Here is a 25,724-nt window from a genome sequence, read left to right as displayed (position 1 = left end):
TCCAAACTCTGTGCTGGAGGGCCGGTATCCTGCATATCTTAGTTCTAACCCCAGTCAAACACACCTGAACCAGCTAATCAAGCTCTTTCTAGGTATACTAGTGCTGCGTCCCAATCTGCATACTATCCATCATAAATGTCCCAAACCATAGTAGGTTGAAAAAAGTATGCCAGAGGTTCATGCATGGTTTGCTATTTCCAGTAAAAATTTAAGTGTAGAAGCGTCCATACTCTAACCGCTGATATTGCCCACAATACATTGTACATTGGATGCAGATTCGATAAGAACTACTAACGCGTATGAAAAGTGTAAATGAACTACAAACATGATGGATGCGCGAGACAAACCGTCAAGTAGAGAGGCTTCGGTAAAGATGTTTAAATGACTATTAGTCAATATCTAACCAACTGGAAAACTTTTCAATCACATTATTTGTGTTATATTTCATCTGCAACAACAATACTGAACTTATATAAAGACGCGTTTGAACGTCTGAATGCATAATTACCCAAAGCCCTGAGGAGATTTCTCTGCATGAAAGACCTGTGAATGGGAGATTAACCTTCTACTGCTTCTCCAATAAGGTAGGAAATTAAATATGACAGAAATGTGGATGGTGTGTGGATGATTGACAGGGGGCATAACTAAGCAACACAACGATCTGCCAAGTAGTATGTCCCAAAGCTTGCACACTCTTCTGTTGCACACTCAAAAGTGTAAACTTTTCCTTCACAAAAAAGTACATACTTTTAAGGTGTAGTATAATTATGGGAACTGGGACGCAGCATAAAAACTTCAGGGAGGTTGATCGAGAGAAGTTGGAGCTGAACTCCAGAACTGAGTTTGGACACCCCTGCTCATCGATGAATTTGCTCTTCAGTGTTTGGACTCTCAATAATGACTTCAAACCACACTGAACTGAGCTAAACTGAACTGAACTTAAACACTAAAAACTGAACTACCCTGATCCAGTTACTATGACCATTTATGTGAAGCTGCTTTGACACTTTATGTGAAGCTGTTTGTGCTTTGACACAATCTACATTGTAAAAGCGCTATACAAATAAAGCTGAATTGAAGTGAATTGAATTTTAGGGAAACCAATTGAACCAATATTGTGGAATGTTCAGACACAATGGCCATTCCAGACCCTAAAAACCATGCATTTACGTCATTTAATGAAATCTGTTCATCTTCAAATAGTGTTGATTCACTTTGGCGACCCCTGATGACATAAAGAGACTAAGCTGAAGGAAAATAAATAAAAAAATGAATAAACTCTCAGATTCCAGATTTTTAAATTGGTGCATATCGACCAAATATTCTAACAAAGTATTTGGTTGATATGCACAAGAACATGGATTCCATGTTCTTGTGATGAATAAATCTTAATTTTCCCCTAAAAATGACACTTTATGGTTACACAAGGGCTGAAGCTAGACTGAAAGTGGTGTACCCAAACATGTATTAGTCTTTAAAGACCACTCTGAGAGCCCCCAGCCATCTATTGATGTTGTTCTCGCTAGCAATATAAGAAACCTCTGTGACCTTTAACACACTGTGATGAGGTAGATACTTCAGTGTAGCGAGAGATAGAGAGAGAGAAGATGACAAATATAGGTTTGTATCCATCATACAGCCCTTTAAGCACATCTTTTCATTTTCCAACACAAAAACTTGGCAGCAGGGGTATCACCATCACAGCCGATTCATCTGCACGGATTGGTGTGAGCGATCAGAGGAATGTTTAATTCATCCCATTATTTGATCTCCAAATCACAAGGTATTCATTATCACCTCTGAGTAAAAAAACGTTATGTTGGCAATGTATGAAAGCGTGCTCATTCTGTACAAAGCACAAAGCTAAAGCCAAACGTTTTGCTTGAATAGACAAGACACTGGTGCTAAAGAGCACAACGTATGTCAAGAAAATATCCCTTACTCATTTACACAACAACTGAACTTTAAAACAGAGCAGGATTGTATGTATCCATGTATTCGTGTTGCTTATGCCAAATGCTGACCCTGCCAAACAAAGTTTACAGCAGAAAGTGAGACTTAGCTGAATGGAGTGCTCTGCTGCTGATGTGTCTCATCTGCTTCAAGGTTGTGCATTCAGAAGTGCTCTATATATACCTCGGTTATTATGCTGCATTGTATAGCCATTTGTCTCTAACCTCCTTCCACTAAGAACTGCTGCTTACTAGTTACCTTTTTCAAACCATCCTCAGTAAACCCTAGAGAGGGAAGTGTGTGTACATCAGCAGTTTCTGTAACACTCAGACCAGTGCATCAGGCACCAACAACCACACTACATTCAAAGTCGCTTTAATCACCATTCCTCCCATTGCGATGCTTGGGTTGAACTTCATCAGATCAGAAGTCTTCCAATGAAGTTGAGCTTTATTGTAATTCTGCTACATGTCTGGACATTATGTGGATTGAAATGTCATGTCTTTCAGGACCACAGTGCTCGTAAATAAATATAAGCATAAATATGAATGCATCACTGGATTTAAGAGTTAATAAGTTTTAAACCTATACATAGCTAACATACTGGAGCAGTAATCTAACTACATATACTTTAAATGGTTAACTATGCCTAAGATAGACTATGCAGATTTCAGGGGGATTTCAGTAAATCAACACTTTTTGAATATGAATAGATGACATTAAAATACATAAAAGCACCATTTTTATGAGGTCTGGAATAGCTATTGGGGTGACTATGCCACCATCTTAGTTTTCCCTCACAGTAAATATTCACAATTTGAATATTATCACTCAACTGAATGGGCGTTATCAGCTGATAGATATAGGCCAGTAGGGGCCTTTTGAGTCCACTGGTAGGCTCAGAAGACTTTTATCATCCATCCATCCACATGGTTAATCAGCTATAGACTGCACATGGCTGTGGCCGGAAAGTAATGAGAATTATTAATATTACTTATTAAATTTCCCATTAATTGTGTTTTATCAACGTCTACCCCAAACCCAACCCTTAGTCCATCACAGTAATGTAAAAACAGATCTGGAGTCTTCTCTATTAGTATATTCTATATAATTTATATAATTTCTATATAATTTCCTATTACTTGTATTTTATTAACGTCTATGCCTACCCCAACCCTAAATCCAATATAATTTATATAATTTCTATATAATTTCCTATTACTTGTATTTTATTAACGTCTATGCCTACCCCAACCCTAAACCCAACCATCACAGTGATGTAAAAACAGATCTGGATTTGGAGTCTTCTCTATTATAACTGATTAACCACGAGAATTATTCATAATATTTATTAAATTTCCTGTTGATTGTATTTTATTAACGTCTACCACTACCCCCAACCCTTAACCCAACCATCACAGTAATGTAAAGCAGATCTGGATCTGTAGTCTTCTCTGGTACAGCTGATTAAACACAATAATTATTCATATTATTTATTAAATTTCCCATTAATAGTATTTTATTAATGTCCACCCCTCCCCCTACCCTAAACCCAACCATAACAGAAATGTAAAAACAGATCTGGATCTGGAGTCTTCTCTATTATAGCTGATTAATCATAGAATTATTCATATTATTTACTAAATTTTCCATTAATTGCATGTTATTAACGTCTACCCCTACCCCAACTCTAAACCCAACCATCACCGTAATGTAAAAACAGATCTGGAGTCTTCTCTATTGGTATAGCTGATTAACCACGAGAATTATTCATATTATTTATTAAATTTCCCATTAATTGTTTTTATTAAAGTCTACCCCAAACCCAACCCTAAATCCAACCATCACAATAATGTAAAAACAGATCTGGATCTGGAGTGTTCTCTATTATAGCTGATTAATCATGAGAATTATTCATATTACTTATTAAATTTCCCCTTGATTGTATTTTGATAATGTCTACCCCTACCCCAACCCTTGACCCAACCATCACAGTAATGTAAAGCAGATCTGGATCTGGAGACTTCTCTATTAGTATAGCCGATTAACAATGTTGATGGATGAGCCTACTGGTAGGCGCAAAAGGCCCCTACTGGCTCATCATTCAATCGAGTGATAGCATTCGAAGCAGGTGTAAAAGTGTAATATTACCTCATTATTTACTCTCCATAATTTGGTTTTAAACGTTTACAAGCTTGTTTCTTCTCTTAAACACAAAAGATGACATCATGAAGAAGTCTGGTTGCTGAGACCCATCAACCTCCATAAAAAAGAAATGAAAATTGCAGAAAACCAGCATTCTTCATAACATTTTTTAAATTTTTTATTCAACAGAAGAAACTTTAACAAGTGAAGAGTGAGTAAATGATGGCAGAATTTTTTGAGCGGGGTTGGCTATCCCTTTAATTATGTCTGCATGCCTAAATATAAAAGGTTGCTGCCAGTTGTTTAGCTGATTTATGTTCCTCTGTGGATCAACAAGCAGTTCAACAGATGCACCTAAAAAAGCACATGTATAAATACATCACACAGAAAAATCTTCTTCTTTCAAATGTATTTTTACATCTTCATGATTTGAGCACTGCGAAGTGTTTCAGTATGTTTCAATTGTTTCTACCATCTTTAGTCTTTAACTCAGCATGACGTCTCCCTACTGTAGATATGTTGGAAAAACACTGGTGTAGCAGGTCTCCACCTTACCGATTGTATGTGAATGCAGTGGATTAAAGCACATACGTGGACCTGCGGTGACCTACCATCTGACTGCGGCAGATGGCGAAGGCTAGGCACCAGATTAGAGCATCCGTCTTTACACTCATGACCTCATTCCAGCGCGTGTGCCACAGGATGGCGGCCAAATGAAGCTATATTAGCTGGTTTGGAGGGTGGAGGGGGGAAAGCACGGTAGCGTGATTTTTTCGGATAGGCTTACAGAGACAGATGAAGAGCATTACCGCACACTTTCGCCTCCTCAGATGTGGCTGGGGTTTAATCCATAGATGACTCACAGTTTTTAGCCTCTAATGTTGTGCCATTACAGGAGCAAAAGCGACGCAATTAGGGATGCTCTAAAAATGAGGAGCAGCCCACATGCGCAGGTGATGAGTTGAGTGTTATTGATGGGTGGAAACACAACCATTTTAAAGGTCTCCAAACTCGTTTCATAATTTTGTAGCAGAAAACACTAGTCTCCGTTGTGTTTGCTTTTATTTTCAATTTACACGGTGATTCTGGAAGAGTAAAGCTTGTGATCTCATGTGGTGGCATTATTGCAGTTGCTTGTTTACTTGCTGATTTTAGCTCTGAATTAAATCAATTTGCTCGCATTAAACAAATCAACAAAACACTGTGGCTGTATTGAAATAATTTACATTAGGCTTTACTATATAAAGAGCCGTTTTCCACTTCGGGAGCTGAAAGTAGCAAATGTGTCTTGTAAACCGCCTGATCATGTGTATGACGGTCAGCCAGCTTTTCGAAAGACTCCGGGCCAGGTTTCAAAGCACCTGACGGCGTGACAGTAGGACCCATGCTGCGCATTTCTTGCCAACTAGCAGCATGGCCAGACTTTCCCTTGCTGATCAAGAGTCTGGCCCATCATCTGGGCTGGAAATTACCATCTCATGACAGCCACTTGCAACGGGAAGCTTTTATTTGCTCTAATGGGACATTATTTCCACAGTTGAAATGTTTGGTAATGGAATAGTTCATCCTAAGATGGGAATTTGGTCACCCCGGCCTCATTCTACACTGGAAGAGATATGAGATTTCTCTGAATACGAGAAATGATTGAATGATTTATGAAGATACAGACTAGAAACAAGTCAAATGATCTGCTAGTGCAGTAAGATAATTACACTTTGTAATATTTTTTGAAATAAGAAAACTTGGGTTTTAGTAAAGATAATAATATCTTAAAATAGGTTTGATAACACTTATTCAAATTTAAACTAATTATCTTAAAACTGGCTTGTTAATTGCTTTTTAAAATATCCGCTTTTTACTTTGTGTGAAAAAGTCTTAAAGCTACATTCTTAACAGGAGAATTCCTCTTAATTTAAGAATTGTCATTATATGTTCTAAGTAAGTCAAAGCTTTGAAATTTAAAACAAGATTATTGTATGAATTAAATCATACCCATACATGCGTATAGGGACAAAACCTGTAAAAACAATAAATAAATAAATACGCAAATATATAAATAAATGAGTAAATAAATCCATAAATTCCTGCATAAATTAAATAATAAATAAATATTTAAATAAATCAATAAATGTATATAAAAATCAACAAATTCCTGCATAAATAAATATCTCAATAATTAATAATGCGGGCAGATAAATAATTACATAAATTACACAAATATTGGAGGAATAAGATGCTAAATTTCAACTACATTTTCCCCCTTTCAAATCACTATTAATTTATATTCTTTTATTATTTATTTATTTAAAAAAATTTTATTCTATAGATTTGTATATAGATTTAATTATTTATTTGCATATTTATTTGTTTAATTATTTATTGTTTTATTTTTGCAGGAATTTGTGTATTTATTTATTCATTAATTTATTTAGTTGTTTTATGTATTTATTGTTTTATTTATGCATAATTATGTGTATGTAATTGTTGATTCATTTATTTATTTGAATATTTATTTAGTTAATGTTTTATTTATGCAGGAATTAATGGAGTTATTTAGTCTTTTATTTATATATTTGTGTATTTATTTAGTTATTGTTTTTGCAGGTTTCATCCTCCAAAATTATACAATTTATAGTTGTTTGCATGTACATTATGTTTTAAGAAAATAATGTTTGCCTGAATATAATTTGCCTGCAAATTTTGGGGTCCTGTAGTTTAAAAGATATGATCCTGCTTTATTTGACTTAACACTGCTTTGTTTACTACAGCATCCAAGAAAACACTGTTATTTTTGCTGTTCTGTATGGGTGCCACCTGCTGAAAGAAAGTGAATTAGCATTTAGCATCACAAAAACAGATGCTATGTAGGGCTATGTGGAATCTTTGTGTGGATCATGATGAAAGTAAAAATGTTGCCTCACCATGTAAGATACGCAAAATTACCTACTGTACTTGTAAAAATATAATAATAATTATAAATAAATTATAATAAATAAATAAACAAAATAAATAAATAAATAAATAAATACATAAATAAATAAATAAATAAATAAATAGATAGATAAATAGATAAATAAATAAATAAATAAATAAATAAATAAATAAATAAATAAATAAATAAATAAATAAATAAATAAATAAATAAATAAATAAATAAGCTAACAAATTCTGGTTTCTAAAATTTGAAATTCTTAAATTTGGATTCATCCAATTTGCTTGTGAAAAATAAATAAAAAATTGTAGTTGGCCATGGAATATTAAGATCAATACACAAGGTTTCTGCAGGGTCTTAACAAGTCTTAACATATCTTAAATCTCAAAATCCAAATTTTAGGCCTTAAAAAGTCTTAAGTCTTTTTTAAAGAGGTCTTAATTTTCCTTTGTTCATGTATTGCTACCAAATCTGGCCAAAACTCATACAATCACCAACAATCATCTAAAAAAAAAAAAAAAAACCTTAAACTTTTTATTTTTCAAAAGTTCATATTAACTCTTTTCATCATAATGGTTTAATTATTTTCCTTACAGTAATATTTGTTTAAAAGTTCTCCAAACGACCTGTACAGATTGTTGTGCATAAATGTAGTTTATTATAGTTTTTTAAACTTTTAAAACATTTGTTCATTTTTTATTTTAAAGAAAGTGTATGTTGGGAAAAAAAGTGTACAGATACAAGTAGAGCTTGCTTGTTTTACACAATATTTAAATATTTAGTTAAGAAATAAAATCTAAAATGTATATTTTTTATTATTAATGCATTATTGTACTATTAAATTATAATATATTTTTTAAAAAAGAGCAATTAAAAATCTTTTCATCTGGGCCATTTGAAAAATTCATTAGCCTTTAGCCCCTAATGGGTCTAAAATTTCATTTAAAATGGTCTTAAAACATCTTAAATTTAACTTAAATTTAAAAATTAAACCCTGAATACATCAATACTATTTTTAAAAACTGGTTGATGGAAATGCCAAAATGCGCATAAAAAACATATGCGCATGACTGAGTAGGATAAACTTTTTATTCAATAAGAAAAGATGCACATAAACTACGATGGAAACACTTTTACCTCGCAAATTTCACTATGTGCAATAAAAAAGGTTATGTGAAATTTTGTGATGAGAGATCATGTGATAAAATGTGTGTCAATGGACAAACCAGCCATCCGAGCATACTGTAAATCATCTGAACTGTTGTTTTGGTCATTGTAAAACACCTTACCGTTTAAGTACTAGTGTTATTATATTATTAATGACCTCTAGAATCAAGAGCATCTGTGCTCCGCGTCTGACACCTTCAAATGCCACTCCACATTCACTGCGTGTCAGGATTGTCCTTCTAAAGTCATTTATTAGATGAAGAAAAGATTGACGCAGCTTCTCCTACTGCAGCAAATTCTGTTTTTACTGTTAATATTTGGCGCTAGTTAATCAGGAAGTGACGATTTTGTTCGCTTTGACTTGTTGGATGGAAATGCTGCTTTATTCACATGTCTTTTATGCGATAATCAAGTTTTGTGGGTAACACTTTACAATAAGGTTCATTAGTTAATGCATTTACTAACATAAACTAATCATGAACATCACATGAACAGCATTTATTAATCATAATTGAAGATTTACTAATGCATTATTGACATCCAAGTCCACGCTTGTTAACATTAGTTAATGCACCATGAGTTAACATGAACTAACAATGAACGACTGTATTTTCATTAACTAACGTTAACTAACATAAACAAATACAGTAGTAAATGTATTGTTCATTGTTTGTTCATGTTAGTAAATGCATTAATTAACATTAATTAATGGACCTTATTGTAAAGTGTGACCGTTTTGTGCATAAAGTTAATTTGCATTTTTGGATGGAAACATAGCTACAGTCTTTATTTTGCTAAATATACTGCAAATTAAAATGTTGCCAATGTTACCGGTTGAAACCTTAACTGGTGATAAGGTCTTAAAATGGTAACACTTTACAATAAGGTTCATTAGTTAATGCATTTACTAACATGAACTAATCATGAACAACACATGTACAGCATTTATCAATCATAATTGACCATTTACTAATGCATTATTAACATTCAAGTCCATGCTTGTTAACATTAGTTAATGCACCATGAGTTAACATGAACTAACAATGAACAACTGTATTTTCATTAACTAACGTTAACTAACATAAACAAATACAGTAGTAAATGTATTGTTCATTGTTTGTTCATGTTAGTAAATGCATTAATTAACATTAATTAATGAACCTTATTGTAAAGTGTGACCCTTAAAATGTATGAAAAGGGTCATAAAAAAGATCTTAAAAGGTACTGAATTTCACTCTCTGACTCCTTTATATACCCTGTAGTTCTGTGTAGCACATTTTTGGGTCTCGTTTGGTTCTGCCGCAAGTTTTTGTACACTAGATTGAAGCAGACATGTTCTTTTTAGGTTCTGCCCCAACATTTTGTGATTACATCTACCCCTCATGAACTCACTTGAGTAGAGTCCAGCAAGAAGTATAGTTTGATGAAGAGGTCAGAATTATTGTTTGTCATCAGAAGATATATAGATAAGATAGACAGCCCTCATGCACCTCAGTTCAACTGAAATAGTGGACAAAATTTCATATTTGAAATAGGTTGTAGGTGGGGAGCTTCTAGGGAGAAAACAAATACAGGAATTTCCTTTTTGGGTGAACTAAAAAATAAATAACTTAACCTTCAAGTTAGAAAGGTTTGTGTTTGCAGTCTCTAAATTGCTGAAAACTTTTATTTGTTAGCATAGGCAGAGGTGACGGGCAGTGAAGAATCTGCTGTCTGCCCTCATCTTCCTCTTCCTCAACTTTAGTAAACAGCAGGCTTCCCTCAGCGCGCACACACATTGTGCTGACACATCTCCACAAAACCTGAGCCCTCAGGGCAACAATATGACAAACCTGTCCAAACCTGTCCACACTCTGGAGACTCAAACACATGCACACACACTTCTCCACGTATAAGCATTCTCTCTTGCATCCGCTCCCAGAACTGTTGGTATAGATAATGATGTCATCTATTAGCCACATATAACATCTGACCCTCAGGTCAAACCCTTCCACATTCCCAAACAAACACTAACATCTTTACATACACAAGTTGCCTGAGAACATAGGAAACCCACGAGAGGAATGATTACAAATCAAACACCGAGCCGCTAGGTCATTCACTTGATCCAGATGCTTGCGCCGGCTGAAATGCCTTTGGACTGTGCGATTATGAGACTGCATCCAACTGGACGGACATTATTTAAACACAACCCAAGGCCAGGTATACAAACTCCTAATGAGCTGTGCATTAGCCACAAGCAGCCACAGGCCATGGGAAACATATGCTCCATTCACTTTTTGACCGCTAGTTTACAGTATGCTGAGTTTAAAGAGGAATGGTAAGGGGTGCTAACTAAAAAGTTGTACGTTTAAATGTTTTAGATACGAACACACAACTGAGCTGGGCTGCGTTTCCCAAAAGCATCGTAAGCCTAAGAAGTTCGTAGAAATGATCGTACGACTGATCTTAATATTACGGTCTGTTTCCCAAAAGTATCATAACTTAAGTAGCACTTGAAAATCTTAGTGGATCTACGAGTGCTCTGGAGTAATCGTAAAGCCTTAAGTGCATCGTAAGGAGACAGAGTTATGAGGGCACCTGCTGGACAACCGGCAAATTGCACCTACAATTTACTTCTCTTCAAAGTCATTATTCATTTTATTTGTACGTATATCTCTATTCATTTATATTTTCTACACATTACACAATTCAATATACAAATAATAATGAATAAAGAAAAAAATAAAAATTACATAATAAATGTTAGAATGAAAAAAAAAATTACAGTGTTGTATATGGACATTTCGAGGGTAGTAGGCTACATATGTTGTATTTAACAGAAAATATTTAATGTGATTTAAATCACATTTAAATGCTAGTGTCTCCACCCCTAGGTATGTGCTTATTTATATTTTTTTCCTATTAGCAAATGCACATCAGGTGGGGATAATTAGGCTAAACTTTTCAAAAATAAATGTAAGAGCTTATTTATTTATTTATTTATTTACTTATTTATTTATTTTGATGTGAGATAATCAATTTTTGATAAAGAAATTGATAAATAATTCTACTTAATTAAGGTTTCATATAAATATCGAAAATGATGCTGATGTCATTTCCGGCAAGGACTGTTAGAATTAGTTTTATGCGAGATTGGAGCAAGACAGTGTTTTTACAGTACGACATTTCCAGTTAATTTATGTTTTTAAACTGGCTCAAAAATATTTTTTTTTATGTTATTCGAGTTGAATATACATTCACACAAGTAGAAGAAGAATTATATGGATTGCTATAACATGTGCAACAATAACGAGCCATTCTATAGCGTGACATTTCAGCACTTAACAAACGGATAGCGACTCCTAAGTTGCACTTAAAGCTGGGCTACGTGCAATTGTGTTAAGTGCATTTTTGGGAAACGCACGTGAAACAATAACGAACGTTCGCAAAATGACTCGTAGAAAACGCTCTTAAGTGCTAAGATCAATCGTTATCGGGAAACGCAGCCCTGGTCAATCATAGCTACACTGCTTCATCATACTTTGTGTAGATTTACATGACATTATCGTAACTTCTTTGCGGTAACCTTTCATTCACACTGGTGCTCTTTTCATGAACTCAGTGTTTAGAAGAGCTAATTAACTTTCTGCATAATATGATGCTTCTGACAGTATGTTTCATTAGCATAGCTTGTCCCTTAGGACTAGCAAGATGGCGAACGGAGGAGAACACCATCTCAGCAGTACTTTTCCTTTTATATGGAACTATGAGGACAGGACAACTTTCTTATGTCAGAAAATAAAGGCATTGCAACATCCTCCACTGGGTTTTTTCAAATGAAAAGAGAGATGACAGGATTATTAAACATGTCTGTTGCAAAAATTATATTCCCACACCTTTTGACCAGTGAATTTCCTTGACTTTCTGTAACTTTTTCTCCCAGAAGTTCATGATTGTTCCCAGGCTTTTGCTAAGGTGTTGAAATAATTTTCTCATTACCCTACTACACCGTTCAAAAGTTAATAAAGGGATAGAGAATTCTGACTTATCCTTCAACTTTTTAAAACATTTTCAGTTTTTTTTTTTTTTTTTATAAAAAAGGAAGATATTTTGAAAAAAGCTGGTACCCATTGACTTCCATTGTATTTATTATTATTTTTTGCTACTATGGAAGGTGCCAGCAAACAGCATTCTTAATCAATGATCCTTTTTGGATGAACTATCCATGTAAGAAGTCTCTTACAGTGGCTGTTTCTCAATATGCGTTCTTGTGTCCTTGTGTTCTCGTGTAACGTCATCATCAAATTCAGTTCCAACACTCAAGACCTCAAGAACGGAGGCCGCGTGAAACTTCCCTGATGCATTTTTGATATCAAGGATGCATCGATGCAGACTTGAAAGCAAAACTTGCTTGAGAATTCTCAGAAGTGATTGTGGCTGAGTAAAGGAGGTGTGACGCGCAACATTTTATTTAGATTTATTATTAAAGTTCAGAGATATAACTTATTTATCTCAGGAGTTTCCCTGGATGAGATGGTGAAAGTAATCATGGACATGAAAATCTCAATAAAGGAATAAACACATTAAGGGTGTTTGTTTGCTGAAATTCGTATTAAAAATTGTTTTATTTGTATTTATGGGTTTATGTATAGTATATCATAGGGTTAGTGTGAGTTGACATGTACTTGCAAAGTTTCTCATAGTCAGTTAAATGTCTGTTGAAGGAGCAGTATCAACAGATATTTAGCAGTCTACTTATACTCAAATGGACCGGACAATTAAAATAAAGTGTTGCCAAATATATTTATATAAAGAGTTACGATAATGTTCCTATTCAAAGCTTGACTCTTTTGTGGTTACTTTATGTACTAAGACCAACAGAAAATGAAATTCTTGATACATTTGGCTTGGAATTATACTTAAATTCCGGCGTAGTAATCAAGGAACTTTGCTGCCTTACAATGTTTGCAGCAAGCACAATGATATTACACAGACTATAACTGGTGGTGCAAGTATAATGCTTGATGCTAAGGACTGTTTCAGCCACAAATGTATCAAAAAAATTGAGCAAGATGCTAATGGTCTAATCCAATTTAATTATTTATGCTAAGCTAAGCTAGAAATGCCCTGCCAGATCTTGATTGGTTGAATGGATTAAAAAATAGATCCTAAACTAGCAACTTTTTTTTTTAAATGCATGTATTTTTTTACTGAAACTTTAATACTTAAAGGGGTGGTCCACTACGATATCATATTTTAAACTTTAGTTGATGTGTAATGTAGCTGTGTTAACATAAACAACATCTCTGAATGTAATACGCTCAAAGTTCACTGCAAAGCAAGACCTTGGCTTTTAGTTAGCCTAGCAAAGCCTACATCAAAGGAAGTTTGGGGACAACAAAAAGATACATCCAGGTTAGTGAGATCACAACGGCTTCCAGTTATGTGCATTCACCTTGCACACATACCCTGCGCAGCGAAGGAGCATGGCCAGAGTCACTGTAATGTTATCTGTGAAAGCTAAAATGTCATCCAAACGTTGCTATTTCCACAGATAATCTTCTGTTTCTGTATTTGGGCTTCCAAAGGACACAACACAAAGAGAGAAGTGCTTAAAGTTTAATTGTAATTATGTACTAGAGAATTATAATAAAGTTATAGCTCTAGCATTTGACAAATGAGAACTTCCAGAATCTCTCTCAGTTCAGTGCTGGGTTTGGCTAAAAACTCCTCAAAGAAGGAGCAACTCCAACCATAAAAGATGAAGCTGTGGATTGTGATCCACAACCTGTAAGTATTTTTATTTGTTAAAATTGATCAATTACATCCATAGTTTCTAGCATTAACTGTATGTTGTAGCAAGAACGTAAACAACGGAAAATGCTGTTTGGCACCATTAACAATTTAGCTACAATTTCCTATTTATTCATCAAACCGCTATAAACACCCACAATCCTCACCAGCGCTGCAGTGTCTCACTATGCAGCCGCTTACCCTGCATTCTGCATCTCAAATAACGAACTTGCAAAAGATATGTGAACATTTCATATTACTTTCACATGTTAATTGAGAATGTATATGAAAGCCACTTGTCAGACTTTGCTTTTAGAGAGCAGGCATGAGGTTCAGCTGTGTCTTTGTAATTTTTTGTCTTATTCAGGCACAAACTGATACAGCAACTGTGAATCGGCAAATCACAGCACATTATGTTAGCTTACCAATCAGAGCCTCTTGAAGGTGGGCCTTTCTGAGAAACTAAGAAATATGACAGTAGTTTTCCTATTCCAGCCAAGTAGCTGTAAATAATCAAGGTAAGAAATATATAAAAGCAACATGATTTTCTACAAATGAAGCATGAGCACACATTGCGTTGCGTCTTATAAACACAACCAAGCCTTAAAAATGCACTCTGGACCACCCCTTTAAATGCATTTGAAGTCAATTTTACTGAAGTAAAATTGAAAAGGAGTTTTATATAAATATTTTATTAGGGTATCTGTACTTGTAATGCTGACCACAAACTTTTTCTAGTATTTACTGTTTTTTTTCCCCCTTTATTTTTTTATGACCTGGCTTATAGTACACATTTACTTTCACTACCCTGGAAGAAAATTAATTATTGTCCAAAAAGAAAGAAAAAAATAACAAAATGCCCTCTTCTAGTAGCCCTACTCAGCTCTTAGTATTAGAAAGGCTTAGTCTCACATGTAGCTCTTCTCCATTAGACATGCTATTTTGCTGTTTGAACAGGATGACCAGAATTGCGTGGCTTTTTCATGCCCAAGCTGATTAAGAGTTTATTGTAACTCTGAGCCTAATTGTAATTGGACCGTGTGAGCCATGAGAGTCTCGCGTGCTGGGTAATGGAGACTCTTTTCTTTAGGAATGAAAGAACAGCCATTACCAAACAGTGCGGATTATCATGCGTTTTCGAGTGAGATATGAAAGGAGTGATGTCACACTGTACCCTGATGGAGTCGAGAGTGTTCTTTGATGTATTCTTGTATAATGAGACTCGGTGGTCTCAAGATGTTTCTGCCGAGAAGGATGATGTTGCTTATTCACCTTTTCGCTTTATTCTCTCCATTGTGAAACTGGGCTTCTCACACAGCAAAACCCACAAGGAAAAATGTTGAGCATTAATGAGCGCACACTCCACACACAGAGAGAGAGAGACATATGCCTTCCAACAGCTTTTTAATATCTTGTCTTGACTCAGTGTTATTGCTGGCGTTCTGCATCATCGGCTGAATTTATTTCATCATGGAATGAAAAGAATGTGGAAAACATTTGGCATGACGCGGGTCTCCAGAGGGCATTTTAGCCCAATTTTACTCCATAAATGTGAATGATTATAAGAATAAAAAATTTAATATACTTCATTATATAATTTCCCTCTGCATACAGAGAAGCTGCATAGCATGAATGTTTCAGTTTGTCAAACTATTAGTGGTGTTGGCATTTAATGTAGGCACTGGTTACTATTATTCATTATTTTACTCCATACTGCGCCTTAACGTTTAACGTTATGCATTTAGCAGATTTAATCCAGAATGTGCGTTCAAAATATATTTGTATGCCTTTAGCAGACATTCTATTTCAACACATGCATTTAAATATTATGCATTTTTAAATTCATTCAAGGTTCTTTTTAAGTACATATTAAGGCCAAATCCCAATTCTATTTTTGTACCCCTACCCCTTCCCCCTCCACTTGGCCCTTAAAACAGAGTGCGAAGGGGAACAGCTTCAATATTTACACTACAACACCTGCACACGTCATCATATGTCATCGCGATCTCTTGCTTCATATGAGATCAGACAATGGTGACTGCTGTGATTATTCTAGCTGCATTTATTTATTTATTTTTTGGTATATATCTTTTTTTATTTTAGCGTTTTTGTTTTTTTATTATTTAAGCTTGATGGTAAAACACAAATGCAGTTATGAATGTATTAAAACATATGCTTGTTTGCAGTAAAAATTCATAATAACGACAACAAAAATGCTTATTTGTGCATCTTTTTACTTTCGTGTGCAGCCATGCTGCTGTTGATGGTGTGTTTTGTGAAAATTTCTTACCTGTTTGTTTCGAGTGTGGTCCTTAAAATTTCCAGGGCCCTATCATAATCCCGGCGCAAAAAGGTGCAGGAAGTGTTTGCCCGGACGTGTTGCTAATTTCAGACAAGCGCAACCTTAATTTTCCTGTTTTCTGCCACGTTGTTGAAATAGCTAATTCATTTGCGCCACTTTGTTGACTCCTGGTTGTTCCGGTCAAGAAAAGAGGTGTGTTAAGGCACATTGTTTGTGCGTTACTATTTTTGAAGAACTAAAAAAGACTGCATAATTGACCTGCTGAAAGCAGGTTTAAATTCCAGTACAAAGCGTGTTAGTTGTGCGCCTCGCTTAAACATTGCTTAAAAATCAAATATCTTTTCACACCCACTGCCTTCATGCCTTCTTCATCTCGGGGCTTTTGTCAGTTAATTCAAGACAATTTGCTTTTGCATAATGTTATTATTATTCACAGTATTATTTATTATATTTATATTTGTTTTACTTAAAAAAAGCTTAGATTTGTCCACCTGTCAGATTTTAGACCATATGGGGCATAGCACGTGTGTTTGGATACAACTCGTTCGACCACACTTCGTTATTATTGTTCATTTATTCGTTTGCTGGAAATTAGAACTGAAATTAGAAATAGTTTTGAAACAAGTCTTTGCGCCTAACAAACTAAATTAATTATGTAGGCTAATGGATGTCTGTACGTACAGCACAGTTTCCTTATCCACAAATAAGAGAAATAGAAAGTAAAAGTAAAGGCCAACTGAAGGAGGCTCATTATCCTTGTGCTGCAGATGCTCTGTTTAACTGTTTACTTGCTAGTAAAGAGTTCAGTTTTTTCCACTTACAAAGTCCGCCATTTAAATAGCAAATGTGCCATGGCATAATGCAACGGACTCTTAAAGGGTATGGGAGATGAGACTATGATTGGTTTATTCTCAAAACACAACCATAACTCATAAAGAGAATAAGCTCAGCCCTGTTAGACCCTGCACTGCAGCGCAGAGCGTATATTTCCATCCTTAAATTAGCAAAAGTGGATTCGCTTCAGACTTTGCACCTCGATCATTAAAATAGAGCCCTCAGTTTTAAGGGCTATCTAACCCTTTTTCTTAGCCCTACACCCTCAAGCTAAAGAAAATTAAGACACCCCTTCATGTGAATGCGCAAAACGAGTAGTAATGGTAATGGTAAGGGGAAGGGCTAAGGGGTAAAATTGGGATTAGGCCTAAGTGAATGCTTTTAGCAGGCACTTTTACAAAAAACACAATTAAATATATATATATATATATATATATATATATATATATATATATATATATATATATATATATATATATATATATATATATATATAAATTAAAAAGTATTAACAGTTTTATGGTTGGTATAAGCTATGAGCTGCATGGGGGCGCAGTGGTTAGTACTGTAGCCTCACAGCAAGAAGGTCACTGGTTTGAGTCCCAGCTTGTCCAGTTGGCATTTCTGTGTGGATTTTGCATGTTCTCCTCATGTAGGGTGACTTTCCTCCGGGTGCTCCGCAGTCCAAAGACATGCACTATAGGTGAATTGGATGAACGATTGGTCGTAGTTTATGAGGGTGGTATATTAGCAGTAATGCTAAGCTAAAAATTGCTGCATTATCCACAATTTGTGGATAGTATCCGTTTAAAATGCACATATATTTTTACATTCATGCATTTAGCAGACATTGAATTTAAAGAGGATTTTATTTATGTATTTATTTAAATTATAGAAACGTAATGGATTATTTCATGCTTAATAATCAACCACCAACAACATCCTTTCCCAAAAGTTTTTCCAGTGTGAGCAGAACAGTGACTGTTGTGATAATACAATAAATACAACAGCAATAAAAAAAAGTGTGACGATAAATCACGTTAAAGCTGAAAGTACAGATATTATCTCTATACATCTTATTTATAGCTCTGCATGAGAGACTATCTTTCACTGGAAATATGCCTGAAATTCCAGTATGTGCTGTTTTCTCTGGGCTGAAATGACGTTAATCTAGTGTGCGTCAGTATGAGGACCAGCCCGCTCTGTCAAACTGTAATCACCCCACACTTCCGACGCTCTGGGCCAAAGTGCGCTCAACCACTAATGTGAGATCGTACACCTCATTAAAACTGCCGGTGAAATATTTATCTATCCCAGCCGAGGGGGAAATGATACCGATTCTAAAGTGGCGGATATGAGTATGTTGTCTTCCAGCGTCAATAATGACAGGCTTTTTTAAATGCTCCGCTCACTATGCCAGTCAATTAATGATGCTAATTACATTCATTTGATGCAGTAGGCAAGATCCCGATAGCAGGTATTGACTAAACGCAGGCATCTTATTAGTGTAGACAAGCAGGTAATATTTCTCTAAGGACACGCATAGTATTCTTCATTATGTGTGGTAGTGTATATATAATTTAATAACAATTCTGTGTTAAGTGTGTCTGTTTTTACAGAACAAATTGTGGTTCTGTCTTTGCATGTTTACTTATTATGATGATCGTCTTAAGGTTTAATAAGTGCATCTCAGTTAATGCTGTAAATTATTTACACTTCCTGACAAAAGTCTTGTCGCCTATCCAAGTTTTAGGAACAACAAATAATACTTGACTTCTAGTTGATCATTTGGTATCAGAAGTGGCTTATATGAAAGGCAAAGGCCTCTAGATTACGCTTATTTTACCAAAATAAAATATGATCATGCCTTGATTTTGAATTATTTAATTAGAACAGTAAAGTCTGCCTTTTTTAAACAAAAGTCTTGTCACTTAACAGAAATAATGTACAGTATAGAATATAAAGTCATGCTGCAGTGAGTATTGTGTATGTGCCCCATGAGCTTGGAGGACTGCATCCACCTTCATTTTACCCCAGACATGCTCAATAATGTTCATGTATGGTGACTGAGCTGGCCAATCCTGGAGCACTTTGACCTTCTTTGCTTTCAAGAACTTTGATGTGGAGGCTGAAGTATGAGATGGAGCGCTATCCTGCTGAAGAATTTCTCCTCTCCAGTGGTTTGTAATGTAATGGGCAGCACAAATGTCACCTCAGGCTGTTGATGTTGCCATCCACTCCTGCAGATCTCTCGCATGCTTCCTTACTGAATGTAAACCCCAAACCATGATTTTTACTTTACCAAACTTGACTGATTTTTGTGAGAATCTTCTGCAGTATTTGTGATGATTGGGATGCAGTTCAACAGATGATACATCTGAAAAATCTACCTTCTGCCACTTTTTCAAATGATCAACTAGATCATTTTAATATTATATTGCTAGATCATTTTAATAGTCAGGTTAATATTTGTTGCACTTACAACTGAGATTGATGACAAGACTTTTTTCAGGTGGTGTAATGTGCCCTGTTGCACAATAATTAACAACACATCCCAAATCATTATATTGAACAAAATATATAGTTTGTAATAAATATTTATAATTATAATAACATTCAATCATGAAGTAAAAAGCACATATATGAGAAAGTTTTACATTCAAAAAAAATATCTAAATCTAACTATAAAAATGTTTCCACTAGTTTTTTGTTTTACTCTGTGGCTTTAATATCTTTTTAATGACAAACTGATTTAAATACATACACTGTAAAAAAAAAATGTTGGGTTCCACATAATCGATTTGTCTTGGGACAACTAGAAGAAATTAGGTAATAAGTGGATTGAGCATAAAACAAGGAAGTTTCCCTCCTAAAAAATAAAAAATAAAGAATTGTGTTGATTCAGTTCATTTTAAATAAGTAGCTTGAACAAGCAACAAAAATCATTCTTTAAGTGCAAATAGCATGTAAAATGCAGGTATAGTTCACCTAAAAATAAAAATGTAAAGAAGATATTTAGAGGAGTATTTTGGAGTATTGGTAGACGGTATCCTACTGACTTTGACTGTAGAAAAAAAAAAAACACTATAAAGGTTTGTTTTTTTAATTTTATACTCTCTGGGACTAATAATCTGTCCTGGCCAAAGCAAGCAGCGAGACAGAGTTTACAGAATTTATGGGACAAACTATACATTAAAAACACTTAAAACAATTACAAATCACAGAATCACCCTCAGATTGCTGAGTGATTGACTCAGAATGATCCAAAGAATTGAATTGAAGCATATTTCAACCAGATGGAGATGCATGCCTACAGAAAAAGCCTTTTTTACCAAATTCAGTGTGAACAAAAGGAACAGAGAGACTATAAAAATTCTGAGAACAGTGGAAATATTTCTGTGAAGTTTTCTGTTGTATAAGACAACAGAGATATGAAGAAAACATCCCAAAGATAGCCTTGTAAACACTCAAATAGTAATTGTTAAGGCCATCTTGGAGATGTTGCCTCCATATAATAATTATAATCATATATAATGGTTCAGTAACAACCATATAATGGTTAGAATCATCTGTTTGTATACCAACATTTTGAGGACAAGAGTTTTGAGTGAACTATTCCTTGAAGTAAAAAATAATGGATTTGTGGTCTAATATCGTGCAAATATTTAGAGAAAGGCTCTTCACTAGAGTTTATTTCTCTAGTGAATGAGCATGTTGTTGATGCTATATGGCTTGCCTGAAGTAAATATTGTTTTGCTTTGTGACATATTGTTTACAAGCTGTTTTATTGATGTCTTTCTTTGGTTGGAGTTCTGATTGAGCGATTACATGAGATGAGATGTTCATTCATGGACATTTGGTGCTAAAACTAGCGGTAAAGTGGAAGGAATGATAATGACATATCAATTCACATCAGCGACCATGAAAACAGCATTTATTGTTCGAATTTCCTAACAAAATAGACACAGATTGAGAAAACAAAACACAAAAGTTTTTGGGATTATTTGATGGGACGTGCACTTTATAATGCAAATAGCAAAGAATAAAAGATCAGTTGGGATATAAGAATCTATGTCAATCAATTCCTCAAGAACACAAGGATTTTTTTCATTGAAATGTCCATATATATAGCTGACTCATGTGCTTATGTCATTTCAAATATTTCAAAGAGTGTTAAAATCCAGAGAAATAACCCATTTTAATTAGTAACATAGACCGTGTCCTGTGTTGTCATGACATCTTAAGCCTTTCCAGTTTGGTTTTATAAAAAACCAAGAAGTACCAAATATGCTATTGTGTTTTTGTTTTTTAATTAGATTCGACAGAACAGTATTAAAACAGATTCCTAAAATGTATTTAGTGTGATACAACAGTGGTGCTTCCTCTCCACATGATCACGACCGAAAGAACCAGTGGACTGTGGCATAATAAAAGCTGAGCTGTTTTTGTGCAGCGTCTCTCATTACTTTCGCACTTTCGTTTGCTTGCTTCATACTATAATGTTAATAAGTCTTTAGCTCATCCATGAACTAACTTAGGGTGTAATAAAGACGACAACTCCCATGATTCCACACTTAAGGCTGATTTATACTTCTGCGTCAAGCGAACGCATGTGGTCCGGCGCAACCGAACTTGCATACCCCTTGCACGTAATGCAAGCTCTGTGATTGGTCTGCTTGGTAGCGCTGACGAGTGTGAGCAGGGCCGAGAGCCACACACACCCATTGGAGCGAGTGTTTACAAGTGTCGAGTTCGGTGAAGGAGCTCCATATAGAAACTTTTGTTTTGTGTTTACCTTATGATTAAAGTTGTTGCACGTCCACCGTTTCCCACCTCAGAATGAGCGAGTTTTAGCTACTTGTACGTTGAGGTAACATTCACAAAACACCTGCGAAGAAAGTAGACACTGAAGAACTTAAAAACCTTGCTGCCACCTAGTGTTTTGGGAGTGTTATTGCAGAGCAACACAAACAGCTAGCAGAAGTATAAACCAGCCTTTAGTCACAGCTTCATCAAACTACACCTTTATTTGATTCAATAAATCCCCTTTAGCCACAAAACAATTAGAGACTGTGCCTTTAAAATGAATACATTAATGAAAACCTAGATTAAATTCTGCTTGCAGTGGTTCCATCAACACATTATACAATATGTTTTGTACAAATTTCTAACAAGGATGTGTACCATTACACTCTATACACTCTATATAAGGCCTGACTGAAATATTAATGCTCTTAAGATTGGATTTGTGGTTAAACTTTTCCTCCTGTTGTTCACAGGTCAGTGAGAATGCAAAGCAGGACCTGAAAGATGGCCTTGCCCTCTACAACACAGACAACAACATTGGGCTGAGAAATGCCTGGAATATCATCCAAGCCGAGGTAATCTTTGTGACAGTCCTGAAAATATTCTCTTATACCTGCCGAACTTAATAAAGTTTTGTTGACCTTTTTTTTATTTTGCTCTCCTCCTGCATGGCAGTGGAAGTGTTGTGGTGTCACCGGGTACACAGATTGGCATGATGCCCTGAAAGAAAAGGTTGTGCCTGACCGCTGCTGTCAAGAACATTATCAGGAGTGTGGCCGCAACTCCACCAACATGTTCTGGACACGGGTGAGTGGAAACATGCATTTAAACAAATAACAGTGTTGACAAATGTCATCACACTTAGTAAGAAGAAGAAGAAGAAAAAAATAAACACACTTTAAGGGGCCGTTCACATAGAATTTTTTTTTTTATCCCTCTAACACAACTTTTCTATTGTTTTTCAATGTAAACACCCGTTTAGCAACCGTTACACTTGTGTCTTGTGTATTCTGAAGCGCCGCACGTGTTTTTGACATCATGTCAACTTAAAAAATCTTCAACTTTCACACATAGAGCAGCTCATCACTGTCAGATCCAAAAGCAGTGGACTTATCTGAAGAGCTTATAGGCAGGGCAACCGTTGCAAGCTTCTGTTTATAGACAGTTAGCAACTGTTTTATTTACAGTTATATCACGGTGATAGAGGCGCTCATTGTCCAGAATATCACTGTGACCAGTTATATGATGTATCTTAAAAAAATGATGTCTGCAAAATTGTTACAAACAATTTATATGTTGTATTTACCCCCAGGGGTCAAAGACCGCATATAAGCGTTTTAAGGCGTCTTCTCCTGATAATGCCGAAAAGAACGTAAATTACACTTTCAGTTTTGATCCTACAGATAAGAGTAATACATTAATCGAATCTGTTACGTGTCTACTTTTTTGTATATACTCACAACAACAACAAATGTGTGTGCTTTTGAAAAATAAGAAAAACAAACAGTGTAGGCATACTTTCATTTCTTCTTTAGAAACGCGTCAGTAAAATGCACTGAAACTCTGCGAAAACAAAACACACAGACATGAGACATATATCTATAGAACGCTTGAAGTGTCTACTTTTAAATGCAGCGAGTGCAAGTTGAAAACAAACATTGCTTGATAAAGTAATCAGTATGAAACCAACACTCTGTTAGTTACTCAGTCTGATCTCATTAGCTTTAATGCGAGTAATGATCAACCTTATTTGTGTGTTCAAATTCAGCCTAAATAAATTGTTTACAGCCACTTAACGTAAAAAAAAATTGTAAATCCAAGAAATCATCTTTGAATATTTTTTTCCCTGCGATTTTTAGTCATACAGACATAAGTAAGACATTATTTGTAACTGAATAAGAGTCTACTTGTGTATACCGTACTCACAACTACCACAAAACATTGTGCTATTGTAAAATAAAGTAACCAACCAGTGTGTACATCTTGTCATCTCGGTCTCGGTGAACTTTTATCTGAAAATACCTTTTTACATCAAATTTGGATATTCCACAGCCTCTCTGGGCACCTGTTGTCTATGTTGAAAGTCTCATATTAAAACTGTTTTAATTTTCAAGTCTACCAATGTAAATCTACCAATTAGTTTAATTTTAAGTTTGTTAAGCAGACAAAATGCTGAATTGCTTTAGATAGCATGTAATATCAGTGGTTTGATTGGTCAGATGGCCTGTCGATCAACACCCAGCAAAGACAGGTGACATTTCGAACGCACCACTTTCCATTTAATTGCCCTCATTTGGAATACATTTGTGTTTAAACTCTTGTGTCCATTAAAAGTACATCTCAGAAATGGGATGGGATCAAAGAAAGGACTGGAGGTAATAACTGAGACGACTTCTCTTTTCTTTCTCTTTTCTGTCCTTGAGAAGAGTTATTATTAATAAATGAAAGGCAGTAAAAGCCATAGATTTAAGACTTCTCTGTTGGAAGAAGCTCTAAGTGTGTCTATAAAGTGCCAGACCCATGTATCTTTATGTATTTCTGCTCACTTTTGGGTACTCAACGCATTTGTCTTTCCTACAGGAGATGATTTAGCTTATGAAAACTCATTTTAATGTACTGAATGTTTGAATGAGATTGTGAAGAGGGCAATGGTCTCTTGTGGCAATATTTTTGTGCCATTGACAGAGCTCTACATCAGTAGCTGATGTTGCACGTCAAGCTGTCGCACCTTCTTATCGGCAGCTTTTAGTTACCACAGAGCTTCTAATGGAGTGTGTGCGGATGAGGCATTTCCTTTTAGTGAACTCTTAATGTTTTTTCAAACGCAATTTTTTCATTAAGGCAGAACGAGGAGTGTTTGAAGTTTGTGGAACTGCCGCAAGAGAAAGAATTTGAGTAAATGTCACCATTTGCTGGGATGAAAATTACACAAGGACGCATTTGTAGTCAAGTTAGCCTGAAACCATAAGCCGTTAAATTGTTAAATTTATCTTCACCCCCAGACGTTAAACAGCAACCCAACATAAAGTTTTTAATTCACAGAACAAGAGAAATTAGTCAAAAAACTCTAACGTGAGGCTGTTTGCAGAGACATGTTTTACCATATCGGAAGGTATTATATTGCATTACCGTCACACTTTTTGCTTGTGCTGGAAATGAATTTCCTTTTCAATAAAGCATCCCACAACACCACCACCAACTCAAAGCTGTTTTGAATTTTTCCCCACATAGCATTCAATATAAATATCACTGAATGTGCATTTATTCTTTTTCATTGAGCATTAAAAATGCTGCCATATGTGAAATTGAAGATGTTCCTACACATTTCATGTATGCTTCACTACATTTATTTTAAAGGGCAGTCTCACTTTAATTTGCTGCACGTTTTGAAAGCCTAAGAGGGGCATTTTCAAAGAGTTATACAAATTATTAGTGTGGTATTTTAAGCTGAAAATTAGTTCTAATTGGATTTGCATTGCAAACATTAAATAAAAGTTAAAAAGGTGTTTATTTCATATATTAAGTTTTTAGTTATGATACTCCTAAAATCATTCCACATAAATCTGCAGATTTTTTACAAAATTCTCCACGGAATAGCAAAAAATGTCCGCAGATTCTGTCTGGCCCAAGTTAATAGTAACTAATAAAGCTATTTTAACCTGTAGCTTTTCTGAATTTGATTGTAATGCAATAATGTAATAACTATTTAATAATTATAAATATTATTTAATAGTAAATAACCTTTAGCTGCTTTTCACAATAGTTATTGTGAAAAGTGTGATACAAATAAATGTAATTGAATATTATCAA

At 34.9% G+C, this 25,724-nt stretch overlaps 1 protein-coding gene and 1 long non-coding RNA gene across 8 annotated transcripts in view; one reads left to right on the top strand and one right to left on the bottom strand.

The window, feature by feature from the left end:
• tspan9a (tetraspanin 9a) overlaps positions 1 to 25,724 on the top strand; it is a 390,559-nt gene that overhangs the window by 352,119 nt on the left and 12,716 nt on the right. For all 7 annotated transcript variants that reach the window (XM_087293026.1, XM_087293025.1, XM_087293028.1 and 4 more), the window contains 2 exons: positions 22,388 to 22,489; positions 22,590 to 22,721. In XM_087293026.1, coding sequence (XP_087149152.1) covers positions 22,388 to 22,489; positions 22,590 to 22,721 — 234 coding nt within the window. The remainder of the gene's footprint in view (positions 1 to 22,387; positions 22,490 to 22,589; positions 22,722 to 25,724) is intronic.
• On the bottom strand, positions 9,395 to 14,804 carry LOC147832756 (uncharacterized). Its single transcript, XR_015514784.1, has 3 exons — positions 14,598 to 14,804; positions 11,687 to 13,395; positions 9,395 to 10,579 (listed from the first exon to the last, which is right to left on the bottom strand). It is a non-coding gene; the product is annotated as an uncharacterized LOC147832756 (long non-coding RNA).

This window comes from Danio rerio, chromosome 18, assembly GCF_052040795.2.
Source record: "Danio rerio strain M-AB ecotype USA chromosome 18, GRCz13ab, whole genome shotgun sequence".
Taxonomy (NCBI): Eukaryota; Metazoa; Chordata; class Actinopteri; order Cypriniformes; family Danionidae; genus Danio; species Danio rerio.
Note: the sequence above shows the minus strand (reverse complement) of the source record. Positions and strands in the feature narration are given on the sequence as shown.